The following is a 13,280-nucleotide window of genomic DNA, read 5'->3' as shown; positions in this document are numbered from 1 at the left end:
TTGCCCACTTAAACATACAAAGCCCCATACACATCCATCCCTGAAGAATATTCATAACAACCTGTAAATACACAGATTGGAGTCTTAGTGTCAGCCTCCCTGTTCTCTCATGGCTTCTCTTCCCGTCTCTCCATTCCAGTCTCCTCCTCTTCCCTCAAACTTTTCTCCCGCCCATCCTTCCTTCTTGTCCAATGACAGGCCTCATTCTGTCCTGTACCCACCCTTGTCTGATTCAGAGTCTCTTCTGCATTTCTGCTCTATTGTGCTTTCTATGCACCCTTTGGGAGCCCAGCGACAGACATGGCCCACAGTAAGTGCTTAACTAAGCATAGACGAGCCAATGAGTCTAGCTCCTCCCTGCTTTGAGCAAGGTCCCCGGCTGCAAACAACAGGCTACCATGGGCATTCCTCACCATTACCGGGCCGAGCAAACCAGGGATATTTGCCCTAAAGCTTGATGGGGGGGGTGGAGGGTGGTGTGTAGGGGTGGTGTGGGGGTGTGTAAGGGGCTTGGGCTGCCATATCCTTCAAGTGGTGTTGATGTTATCCTTCAGAGTTAGAGTTTATTGTTGGAAAGGACAGGATGTCTTGGGACCTGGGGGTCATTTTTCCAGGGGACAGCAGAAGCCACACACTGAGAGAGACGTAAGATCTCAACCAGAAGTACCTCCTTTTGACCAATGGCAGGCAATGGGAGGCCCCTCGAGCCTGATAGCAGAGATTTGACTGATTCAGGGCTGACCAAGGTTATGAGCAGCCACCTGTTCTGAAAGGAGAAGGGGAGTCTTGGTTGCTAGGTGATCCTTCTAATCCCCAAGTCCACAGAGAAAAGGCTACTTCCCCATGGATTCTTCAAGGGCTGGGGCCAGGAGCATTCCCTTCCCATCACATGTTCAGAAAGACATCCCTTGACAAATCACTTCCTGCCCTCTATTCCCAAGACTGTGAGCTCCACCAGGGCAGCGGGGGAGGGGAGGCTGAAGCTGTTCAACCACCTCTGGAGTAGGGGTTGTTTTGACTTTAGTCCTCCCTACTGGACTTGCAGAGCTCTTGGGGGGAACTAGAGTCTCCAGTCTGGTGACTTGGTAGGGTGTAGCCTAGGTGGCCACAGTCCCTTCTATTCCCCCCACTCGTATGGTTGGGGAGCATTGCAATGGAGTACCTAGTATGTGTTCTTACAGCACATGAGAGCTGTGGCTCCTCCCTCAGTATCTACCAGTTCCAAGGAGGTCTCCCGGGATGCACCCCAACACTCACCCACTAGGCCTTTCAATAGCTTCACATCCAACTGCCGGAGGATCTCACCAATCAGAGGACATACCTAGGCCCCCAGCACAGACAGAGGGTCAGCCAGGGATAGGAAGGAACTGAGGTCTTTGAGGCAGGGGGCACTGGTAGCACTGGGTTCCAGCAGGACCCAGACAACATGTCTATTTCCTGAAGCCCCACAAGTCTGTGAAGTGGGGACTTCAACTGTGCCTGTGCTACACACAAGGATACAAACACTTAGGGTGGTTGTTCCTTGCCATTGGCTACTGACATTTGCTGTCAGATTCCACAGCCCAGCGGCAGACGTTCTCTGCTAAGTTACCCATAAGTGTACCTCGATCCTCAGACTCACAGATGCCTACAGGGAAGGCAGTGTCCTTAAACTTACTTGACTTTCTACCAAATTTGGGATAACTTTCCCCAGGCTTTCTCTGAGGTTGTGCAGAAAATTCTTCATCTTGGGTGACGCTGCCCTAAGAGAAAAGATAAGAAATCAGGACAGAATGAACCAGTCCAGGCTACACCAAGGCTGGGAAATATGTGCTAAACACACTCTTGAATTTTCACTTGGCCATCTAGGGAGGTATTCTTACTAGGAATAGTCAGTTGGGACCCAGAGAGGTAATGTGACATGGCCAAGTTCACAGAGGAATCAAGTGCCAACTCTTGTTAGGACCATGGCAGGAGAGCACTAGTTTATGATCTTCCTCCACATTGTCAATGTCTGCCGCAGTCTGAGCTGTTACCACACACCTGATGCTTACATGGGCAGGCATTCATGAAAAGCGTCATGGTTCAGCATTTGGAAATTACAGAGTGAAATCAGCACACCCCTCACAGGGGTCTATTGAGGTGGACAATTGACCCAGAGCTGGTGGTCAGTCCCCAGAGCTCCATAAAATTCTCGTTCCTGTCTTGCTCACCCTGGTGCCTCTAGCATTAGGCAGGGTGCTTGGCATTAGGAGATTCTTGGGAAATACTTGGGGATGTGTTAATGAGGTTCTTAAAAAGGTCAGGAAGGCATTCTGGAAGGAAGATCGCCATATGCCAGCACAGGGGTGTGAAGACGAATGACTATCAGTGGAGGAAAAATGGCCACAGAGCCAAGCAGCCATGAGGCTAGTGGGGCTCAAGAGGCATTTCTGATTTTGTATTTCTCCTCAAAAGCTTTGAAGTAGGACCTTAGGGGAAAGAGCAGAGTTCCATCTTCAAAAGGTGTTTCTGCAGTGGGTTAAAAATGGGATGAATACAGGGTGGTGCACATCTTTTTTTTTTTTTTTTCCAGAGCTGGGGACCGAACCCAGGGCCTTGCGCTTGCTAGGCAAGCACTCTACCACTGAGCCAAATCCCCAACCCCGGGATGAATACAGGGAACACAGGGAGGAAGGGTATGGGTTCTGGGAGGGGAGAACAGGAGGAGAAAGTCTTAGCAAAGGACTGAAGTCTGCTTAGGACTTGTGAGGATGTGTGGGGATATGCAGCCACAGCCACTCATGAGGCAGGACTGTCCTGGGAAAGCAGAAGGCCTTACTCAGTGGTCATGGATGCACTGTCACTGCTGGGCTCCATTTGGCACCTGCCTGTCACCAGCTCCCTCCGACCGAACTCATCTTTCTCCAGCCAGGACTCTGCAGCGAGGCCCATTCGGGCATGGGTTTTGAGGATATTCGAATTGAAGGGTCTGTGGTAAGATAGGAGGCAGGAGCAACTCCATGGAAGGAGGTGGGGGTGGTCAGTAAGAAGTGTGGCAAAGCCAGGCATCACTCACCGTCTTCCCAACAACCGTGTCCACTAAGCCTTAGGTTAGTGAGGAGGAACTGGCCATTGACCTTAGTGACCTCTATGCTTGTTTCTATTTTCCTGGTGCCATTGATGGAACGTGAGCCTGGGTATGGTAAGTGCAGGCTCTCCCACTGAACCCACCCAGACTTAGACTGACTTTTGAAAATTCCTTAAGTAGATCAGTTCAGAAAGACACATGCTCCACTATGTTTGTAGCAGCCTTATTTATAATAGCCAGAAGCTGGAAAGAACCCAGATGCCCTTCAACAGAGGAATGGATACAGAAAATGTGGTACATCTACACAATGGAATATTACTCAGTTATCAAAAACAATTTTATGAAATTCATAGGCAAATGGATGGATCTGGAAAATATCATCCTGAGTGAGGTAACCCAATCACAGAAAAACACACATGGTATGCACTCTTTGATAAGTGGCTATTAGCCCAAATGCTTGAATTACCCTAGATGCACAGAACACATGAAACTCAAGACGGATGACCAAAATGTGAATGCTTCACTCCTTCTTTAAAAGGGGAACAAGAATACCCTTGGGAGGGAATAGGGAGGCAAAGATTAAAACAGAGACAGAAGGAACACCCATTCAGAGCCTGCCCCACATGTGGCCCATACATATACAGCCACCCAATTAGACAAGATGGATGAAGCAAAGAAGTGCAGGCTGACAGGAACCGGATGTAGATCTCTCCTGAGAGACACAGCCAGAATATGGCAAATACATAGGCAAATGCCAGCAGCAAACCACTGAACTGAGAACGGGACCCCCGTTGAAGGAATCAGAGAAAGGACTGGAAGAGCTTGAAGGGGCTCAAGACACCATATGAACAACAATGCCAACCAACCAGAGCTTCCAGGGACTAAGCCACTACCTTTAGACTATACATGGACTGACCCTGGGCTCCAACTGCATATGTAGCAATGAATAGCCTAGTAAGATCACCAGTGGAAGGGGAAGCCCTTGGTCCTGCTAAGACTGAACCCCCAGTGACTGGGATTCTTGTGGGGAGGGCGGTAATGGGGGGAGGATGGGGAGGGGAACACAGAGAAGGGGAGAAGGGGTTAGGGAGATGTTGGCCCGGAAACCGGGAAGGAGAATAACAATTGAAATGTAAATAAGAAATACTCAAGTTAATAAAGATGGAAAAAAAAAGAGATCATTTCAGGAGTCTTGGAAATTCAAGAATTGAGAGTAAGCCACTATTATAAGAGCTTTTCTGTATAGCTACAGCTCCTGCTTTCCTTGCAGGAAGTCTGAGCAGGGGCTGGGGGATGAGCAGAGGGAGAAGAGGAATCAGAGTGGCTCCCCTCCTTTCTTTCATGGGACACAGCTGCTGACATCCCACAGGTTTGGATGAGCAAATGACCCCCTCCTCTGAGGGTGTCATCCCCACTGCAGCAGAAGAAGCCAAGGTTCAGGGAATAGTGATCCACCCAGGTCACGATTTGAGTTCGGGCTGAGGTCATGAAAAATCTGAACTTCCTAGTCTGCCACCCCACCCCTCACCACACCCCTAGCTTCCAGGTCCCCCAAAAGGAGAAAACGTGTCCCAGAGACGCTTTGTTCGGTGGTACTCACAGTTTGAATTCAATGTCAAATTCAAGTGTGATGTTTGCGGAGAACCACTCTTTGGGGAAAGCCATCTGGATCCCGTCACAGTCCAGCTGCACATTGGTAATGTTGATACTGCAAGTGGAGAAAGAAGAGCCCCGAAAGGCCGAGGGAGGACGACTCAGAAACAAGGCCAGTCTCGTCCGCAAGGACGGTCAGGTGGTAGAGCCGGGAGTCAGACCTGGTGTGAATGTTCTGACAGCCTGGGCATCCAGCTGTTGAAGGGCTTCTGAAGCATCCCCCCCAGCTGTGGATTGTGCAGTACAGAACCAGATGTTGACAGCAGCCATCCTAGGAACCTGAGGCTCTTCTCAGACCAAAGCCCTATTATCTCTCTGGGAGTCCACAGGGAGGCTCCTTGGCTTTGCCACACTCGATGCACCCAAACTGCTATGTGCGAACCACCTTGGCCTACTTGCCATACATATCCTGAGTTTGACTACTTCTGCTGCTCATCCTGAGGATGCTTCAGCTCCTTCCTGGGCTCACTCCTGTGACCTTGATGCCTCTCTTTAGACTGTTCTCCATGAGGCAGCCTGGGTGACCTTCACACCACCCCTTTACCCTGGTTCCTCTGCACTCCTGGAATAAGATACAAACTGAACACGATGACATTTGCCGTACGGTATTGGTTTTCCCACCTCTCCACTCAACCTTTGCTCAGCCAGACATGCTCAGCCAGGCACTCTCTTCTTTGGACACACTGATCTTTCCTCTACCTCAGGGCCTTTGCACCTTCAGCCTCTTCTCAGATTGTCCCATATCCCTCGTGTCATTTGCCCTTTTCTCTTCATTTCAAGGAGCACCTCTTGGATAGGTCCTGGCCAGCCGCCTCGCTCCCACCCTCACCTTGCTAAATTTGTTTTGATGGCATGTCCCTTCACCTAGAACTAGTTATTACTTTCTGAGGCCTAGTCCACTGGGATGGAGGCTTCCCAAAGGTAAAGGTCATAGGCCTTGCTCATAGATTTATTCTCGATGTGAGTGATACCCAGTAGATATTTGGTGCTAATTGTAACATTTGTTAAAGGAATGACTAAAAAGAGGTGACTCTGGCTGCATGTTTCACAAGAAAACCCTGCTAGTGATTATTGTTGTTCATTCAGGTGGAGACAAATGAGGAATTCGGGTGAAGAGAAAGTGCAGAGCATTTTCGGGGGCAGAGAAGGCAGAACAATGGAGGGCAGGATGGAGACCTGGTGTTGGGATGGCCAAGGGAGCAGCCTTAGTGGCTGTGGGTAGGGTGTACCCAGTTCTACCATTAGAACCCCAGCTAGTGAGGGTTGTATATCTCCTGTGTTGACCACAGAAATTCTGTGCAGAACTATCAGAGTCCACAGCATCTCCTGTGGGTGGGGCCGTCACTATGACTGTCTTTTTGTTGAGTGCCCAAGGTTTGTGGGAAGTGTAGTCCGCTCCTTATGCAGAGCCACAAAAGCTATGTCCCACTTCAATGGAGAGTCAAGAGTCAGGTTGCATCCTTGGTCTCCTTTGATGTCCTGGATATTTGTCCAGGCTCTGTTCTGTGTCCCACTTTACAGGTGAATTTAGAATGCCCAAACAACTTCCCTAAAGTTGGTGGCAAAGGTGGGCTTTAAGTGCAGACACGTCTGCTTCTGAGCTGTTCTTGCTACTTTCCCTGATTTACCACCTCCCCAAACAACTGACAGTGGGCCCCAGATTGTTCTCATCTTTGGCTTTGTGTCTTGTCTTCCTTAAGTCTGAATGCCTTCCTTCATAAATCCTGCTCTCTGTCTTGCCCATTCTGCCCTCTGACCATCCCTAGAGTTCCCGCCCCCCAATCTACAGTAGGTGTCAAGGTCTTACCTTATTTCTTGCTGCTGCTGGAAGTTCATGCCACTAATAAGCCAGCTCACCATCCCTGGGGCCACTGTCCCTGAGACGTTCAGACGGTCCAGAAGACGCATGCTCTGGATTCGTCCTTCTGCATTGTGCTTCAGGAGGCCCTGTGCAATAACTGGAAATGGAGAAGGTATGTGATGTGCATATGGTTATTTAAGAGTATGACCGCTCGCCGCCTGGTCGGGCGGGCACTCCTGAGGCAGCAGAGCAGAGGAGACCACCAACGCTGCCCACCCCTGCCCACATCCCTGGCCCAGGAGGAAACTGTATTCAGCCTCTGGGTACCCGTAGAGGAGGGCCCAGGAGCAGCAGGTCCACTGCGTCTGAGACACCGCACCTGAAGGGACCGACCGGACTCAAATAAATCAGTAGCCTTCCTCTACACAAAAGAGAAACAAGCCGAGAAAGAAATTAGGGAAATGACACCCTTCATAATAGATCCAAATAATATAAAGTACCTCGGTGTGACTTTAACCAAGCAAGGGAAAGATCTGTACAATAAGAACTTCAAGACTCTGAAGAAAGAAATTGAAGAAGATCTCAGAAGATGGAAAGATCTCCCATGCTCATGGATTGGCAGGATTAATATAGTAAAAATGGCCATTCTGCCAAAAGCGATCTACAGATTCAATGCAATCCCCATCAAAATATCAATCCAATTCTTCAAAGAGTTAGACAGAACAATTTACAAATTCATCTGGAATAACAAAAAACCCAGGATAGCTAAAACTATCCTCAACAATAAAAGGACTTCAGGGGGAATCACTATCCCAGAACTCAAGCAGTATTACAGAGCAATAGTGATAAAAAACTGCATGGTATTGGTACAGAGACAGACAGATAGACCAATGGAACAGAATTGAAGACCCAGAAATGAACCCACACACCTATGGGCACTTGATTTTTGACAAAGGAGCCAAAACCATCCAATGGAAAAAAGATAGCATTTTCAGCAAATGGTGCTGGTTCAACTGGAGGTCAACATGTAGAAGAATGCAGATCGATCCATGCTTATCACCCTGTACAAAGCTTAAGTCCAAGTGGATCAAGGACCTCCACATCAAACCAGATACACTCAAACTAATAGAAGAAAAACTAGGGAAGCATTTGGAACACATGGGCACTGGAAAAAATTTCCTGAACAAAACACCAATGGCTTATGCTCTAAGATCAAGAATCGACAAATGGGATCTCATAAAACTGCAAAAAGCTTCTGTAAGGCAAAGGACACTGTGGTTAGGACAAAACGGCAACCAACAGATTGGGAAAAGATCTTTACCAATCCTACAACAGATAGAGGGCTTATATCCAAAATATACAAAGAACTCAAGAAGTTAGACCGCAGGGGAGACAAATAACCCTATTAAAAAATGGGGTTCAGAGCTAAACAAAGAATTCACAGCTGAGGAATGCGAATGGCGAGAAACACCTAAAGAAATGTTCAACATCGTTAGTCATAAGGGAAATGCAAATCAAAACAACTCTGAGATTTCACCTCACACCAGTGAGAATGGCCAAGATCAAAAACTCAGGCGACAGCAAATGCTGGCGAGGATGTGAGAAAGGGAACACTCCTCCATTGTTGGTGGGATTGCAGACTGGTACAACCATTCTGGAAATCAGTCTGGAGGTTCCTCAGAAAATTGGACATTGAACTGCCTGAGGATCCAGCTATACCTCTCTTGGGCATATACCCAAAAGATGCCCCAACATATAAAAAAGACACGTGCTCCACTATGTTCATCGCAGCCTTATTTATAATAGCCAGAAGCTGGAAAGAACCCAGATGCCCTTCAACAGAGGAATGGATACAGAAAATGTGGTACATCTACACAATGGAATATTACTCAGCTATCAAAAACAATGACTTTATGAAATTTGTAGGCAAATGGTTGGAACTGGAAAATATCATCCTGAGTGAGCTAACCCAATCACAGAAAGACATACATGGTATGTACTCATTGATAAGTGGCTATTAGCCCAAATGCTTGAATTACCCTAGATGCCTAAAATAAATGAAACTCAAGACGGATGATCAAAATGTGAATGCAGATCGCTCCTGAGAGACACAGCCAGAATACAGCAAATACAGAGGCGTATGCCAGCAGCAAACCACTGAACTGAGAACAGGACCCCCGTTGAAGGAATCAGAGAAAGAACTGGAAGAGCTTGAAGGAGCTCGAGACCCCATATGTACAGCAATGCCAACCAACCAGAGCTTCCAGGGACTAAGCCACTACCCAAAGACTATACATGGACTGACCCTAGACTCTGACCTCATAGGTAGCAATGAATATCCTAGTAAGAGCACCAGTGGAAGGGGAAGCCCTGGGTCCTGCTAAGACTGAACCCCCAGTGAACTAGACTGTTGGGGAGAGGGCAGCAATGGGGGGGAGGGTTGGGAGGGGAACACCCATAAGGAAGGGGAGGGGGGAGGGGGATCTTTGCCCGGAAACTGGGAAAGGGAATAACACTAAAATGTATATAAGAAATACTCAAGTTAATAAAAAAAAAAAAAAAAAGTATGACCACAGAAGTTCGGTGCAGAACTGTCAGAGTCCACAGCATCCCCTGTGGGTGGGACCATGGTATGGAGATAGCAGGCCTGGGGTGAGCCAAGGGTATCCTTTTTCTGTTGAGCATTTATTCATGTTTCCATGTTGTGGTGGTTTGAATAGATTTGGCTTCCATAGACTCATGTGTTTGAATGCTTGGCCACAGGGAGTGGCACTATTAGGAGGTATGTATGGCCTTATTGGAGTAGGTGTGGCCTTGTTGGAGGAAGTGCTTCATTGTGGGGGCAGGATTTGAAGTTTCCTATGCTCAAGTTCCACCCAGTGTAGAATTCGAATCATGTCCTGTGCTGCCCACAGATGATAGTCTCCTTCTACTGTCTTCTGATGAAGATGTAGAACTCTTAGCTCCTCCAGCACCATGTCTGTCTACACACTGCCATACTTCATGATGATAATGGACTGAACCTCTGAAACTGTAAGCCAGCTGCCCCAATTAAATATTTTATGTATAAGAGTTGCCTTGGTCATGGTGTCTCTTTACAGCAATAAAACTCCAACTAAGATACATGTCTCCCATAGAGAAGAGACAGATCCATATGCAAAAGGTTCCTAAGTGGAAACTATGGCTGAAGATCTCTCCAAGTTGTACCATAAAAACCAACTATCTATATCTATATCTATATCTATATCTATATCTATATCTATATCTATATCTATATCTATATCTATATCTATCTATCTATCTATCTATCTATCTATCTATACATATATATATATATATCAGAAAAAAACATATAAATTCTCAAGGGATCAACTTGAGAAACCATGCTCAAAACTTCCATAGGATTTTATGAGGCATAGTGTAAAATCTGATTAACAACAGGTTAAGCCTATGGGTAGGGCCTTCCATTGTGAACATATTCATTTTCTCTAAATTTCCACACAGATTCAATATGACTGAAAGCAGGTCTCGTTCAGATGAACTTGACACACTGGGAAATTCATGGGGAAGCACGAAGTGTTGGTCAGAAGCAGCAGTATTCCACAGTGCAGCAACAATTAAAGCCTTGTGTTGCAGAGACCGGTTGGAAAGCAGGTGAGTCCTCATGCTGGGAACGCAGTCGCTTATGAGATGGGCATGGGTTGGAAACTGACTCATGTGGTCAGGAATGAGGCTGGGTTTTACTTTTCACGCACAGATGCACGTAGAGATAAGTGCCCACTGTGTGGATTAACACCCTCAGCGTGGAAGGTAAAACTAGAACACTGTTGAAATAGACGACTAGAGTAATTCTGGGTTTGACAAGATCTTGGGCCTACTGGCTCTCCACCCCTCCCCCCCCCAACACAGGTCAGTCTGGTCATGGCCAGTCTGTACTGTCTTACATGTCTCTGCCTCTGGCTATGCTCTGTCATATATCTAAACTAAACCTTCTCCTCCACCATCAAAAGACCCAAAACACAAAGCTATATGATGATATATTGATGAATTGAAGTCTATTCCTGTTTGGGGAGGAATATTGGCCATCTTCTGTTCTATCTGCACTCTCAGTCAACTGTGGGTTGGAAATATTTGGAAAAAAATTACATGTGCTCTGAACATGTCTGTTCTTTCTTGCCATTATTCCCTGATTGAGCTACAATGGCTATTTACAAGTCATTTGCATTGTCCTTGGTCTTACAGTAATCTAGAGACGTTTCAAGTATGAGGAAGGATTTGTGTCAGCTCTGTGTAGACACTGTACCATTTTATGTAAAGGGTTGGTGCATCCAAAGATTCTAGGATCTGAGGGGAAACCTGGAACGGATCCCCGTGGGTACTTAGGGGCGACTAACTACTTGAGATCGTGCCTTCAAGGCAGGAGAAACATTTAAATGAGGTCACAGGGTCAGCCCTCATCCAATTGAACAGGTGTCTTTGTAAGAGGAAGACCTCAGGCATGTCCTTCTCTGACAGGCTGTGAGAAAGTGCCATCCACAAGCCAGCAAGAGAGGTCCCTCCCCAGACACCAAACTTGCCATCACCTTTAACTTGAATTTTTAACTGACAGACGATGTAAACCCCCATCTGTTGTTTGCGTTCTGCTACTGGCATTCCAATCCTACCCCACCTGTGGCATTTCGCTCTGGCAGTGCTGGCTAGTTTGGCACGGGATACCCTCCCGTGGTGGGGAGCATGGGTGACAGCTATGTCCTCTTACAACTGGAATGAGTGTACGCCAGACAGCCATTTTAGGAGGAGCCATTTTAACAGTTTCAATTAAACGGAGCTTACACCTGTTCCGGATATATGTACCCCTGAGGAATTGACCCACGTGTCCTAATGGGGACCCTCTCAAGGATGTTCATCTCAATGTTGCTCACAGCAATGGGAAGATACAGACAGCCTAGGCGACAGTCCTGAGAGAGCAGCCAATTAAACGGAGGTAGCAGGAGGTATGGACTTCTTTGCGCTCCTCAAAGCGAGCGAGATGGCAGCAGTACAAAGCAAGCATCTTTAGACTGAACCACAGAGTGAGTGACAGGTCAGTTACATACACCCTTCCTGCAAAGCACGCAGACACAGGTTGTTGTCATTGTTGTTGTTGTTTTGAGAAAGAGTCTCACAATATAAAACCAGGCTGGCTTTAAACTTAAGAGACTTGCCTGTTTCTGACTCCCAGGTACTGGGATTAAAGGCATGCATGCCACCCTGCCCAGAGGGATACAGACATAGTTAGAAACACATGCTAAGCACACAGTAGTTCTGCCAAGGCTCTAAGGGGATGGGAATGAGGATAAGGGAGAAAGAGAAAATGACACAAGAGATCATGTGCTATGAACTGGAAAAATTTAACCCAGTCTCAGTTTCCTGTACTTAAAATCCAAGGGATACATTCATACATACATACATACATACATACATACATACATACATACATACATACATAGATACTACATACACAGATACATAAATACATAGATACATATGTACGTACATACATACATACACACACATACATACATACATAGATACTACATACACAGATACATAAATACATAGATACATACGTACATAAATACATACATACACAGATAAATACATACATAGTTACATAGATACATAGATACATACATACATACATACACACATACATACATAGATACATACATACACAGATACATACATACATAAATAGATACATATGTACATGGATACATACATACATACACAGATACATACATAGATACATAGATAAATACATACATACATACACAGATACATATATACATATATAGATACATATGTACATAAATACATACATACATACACAGATACATACATAGATACATATGTACATAGATACATACATATATACACAGATACATACATACAAAGATACATGTGTACATAGATACATAGATACATAGATACATACACACATACATACACACACACATACATACATACATACATACATACATACATACATACATAAGAAGCTCAGCAGTCAGTGGTAGGGCACAGGCTGTGCCTTCCCCACACCCTATGGATAGGACACCAAGCCCAGTGGGAAGCTCACTTCTCGCTAGGGTGGACCGGCCATCCTTGTGGGCCTTGGTCAGTCCAGGCCAAGGCTGCTTGGGCAGGGCTGAGGGCAAGGCTAGTAATCCCAGGAGGAGGACCAGGAACCTCCAGAGTAGGTGCATCTCAGGTGCTGGCACCCGAACCTGCAGGTGTCAGTAATGGTCCAGCAGGGCCCAGGCAGTTGGCTGTGAGTATGGCCACCCAGATCGATGGGCTTACAGCTGTCTTCCGGCAGGTGGCTGCACGGCTGCCCCCAGCATGCTGTGGGAGGTGGTACAAATGGCTCTGGCAGCTGCTCCCAGGGCTAGCTCACATTGGACAGCAGATGCAAAAGGCCAGGCCTGCACAGGCAGATCTGGTTGCTTGGAGACACTCACCAGAGCTACTGTTGGGTCATCCAGCAGGAGTCCTCCCCCTGATCTTGGGCACAAGTTACATGTTGGTGACTCCTCAGTGACCAACACAGACAGCATGGTCCAATTGGAATAGAACTTCCTCATTTTTTCTTCTTTGGGGGCAGGGAAGGTTTCCAGAATTTACTCATCTCCTAACTGTAAGGTTGTATCCCTTGAACCACATCTCACCCGCTTCTCCCTGTAGCAAGCCCTGCTCTACCCTGCTTCTCTGCTTTCTACTCTTTTAGGTCCTATT

The 13,280-nt window shown here is 46.6% G+C and overlaps 1 protein-coding gene across 2 annotated transcripts; it reads right to left on the bottom strand.

The window, feature by feature from the left end:
- Positions 1 to 546: 546 nt before the first annotated feature.
- On the bottom strand, positions 547 to 12,943 carry Bpifa3 (BPI fold containing family A member 3). Of its 2 annotated transcripts, none has more exons than XM_032902424.1 (7): positions 12,625 to 12,943; positions 6,510 to 6,660; positions 4,650 to 4,757; positions 2,801 to 2,950; positions 1,658 to 1,742; positions 1,258 to 1,321; positions 547 to 761 (listed from the first exon to the last, which is right to left on the bottom strand). In XM_032902424.1, exons 1-7 carry the CDS (start codon positions 12,749 to 12,751, stop codon positions 748 to 750), a joined length of 699 nt encoding a protein of 232 aa, XP_032758315.1. In that variant the 5' UTR covers positions 12,752 to 12,943; the 3' UTR covers positions 547 to 747. The 2 variants fall into 2 exon arrangements, with proteins under 2 accessions (XP_032758315.1, XP_032758313.1); XM_032902422.1 differs by having other exon boundaries at positions 732 to 766; positions 12,625 to 12,751.
- Positions 12,944 to 13,280: the final 337 nt, after the last annotated feature.

This window comes from Rattus rattus, chromosome 5, assembly GCF_011064425.1.
Source record: "Rattus rattus isolate New Zealand chromosome 5, Rrattus_CSIRO_v1, whole genome shotgun sequence".
Classification (NCBI taxonomy): domain Eukaryota; kingdom Metazoa; phylum Chordata; class Mammalia; order Rodentia; family Muridae; genus Rattus; species Rattus rattus.
This window is presented reverse-complemented; position numbering and strand designations above follow the sequence as displayed.

Bases quoted from the DNA above. Each gene is read 5' to 3' on its own strand.
- Bpifa3 (XM_032902422.1), bottom strand. From the start codon at position 12,751: ATGCACCTACTCTGGAGGTTCCTGGTCCTCCTCCTGGGATTACTAGCC. The intron at 6,661-12,624 runs GTGAGCTTCCCA...CTCCATTTCCAG, and splicing joins CCGGTCCACCCTAGCGAGAA to TTATTGCACAGGGCCTCCTG. The intron at 1,322-1,657 runs GTAAGTTTAAGG...CTGGGGGCCTAG, and splicing joins CAAATTTGGTAGAAAGTCAA to GTATGTCCTCTGATTGGTGA.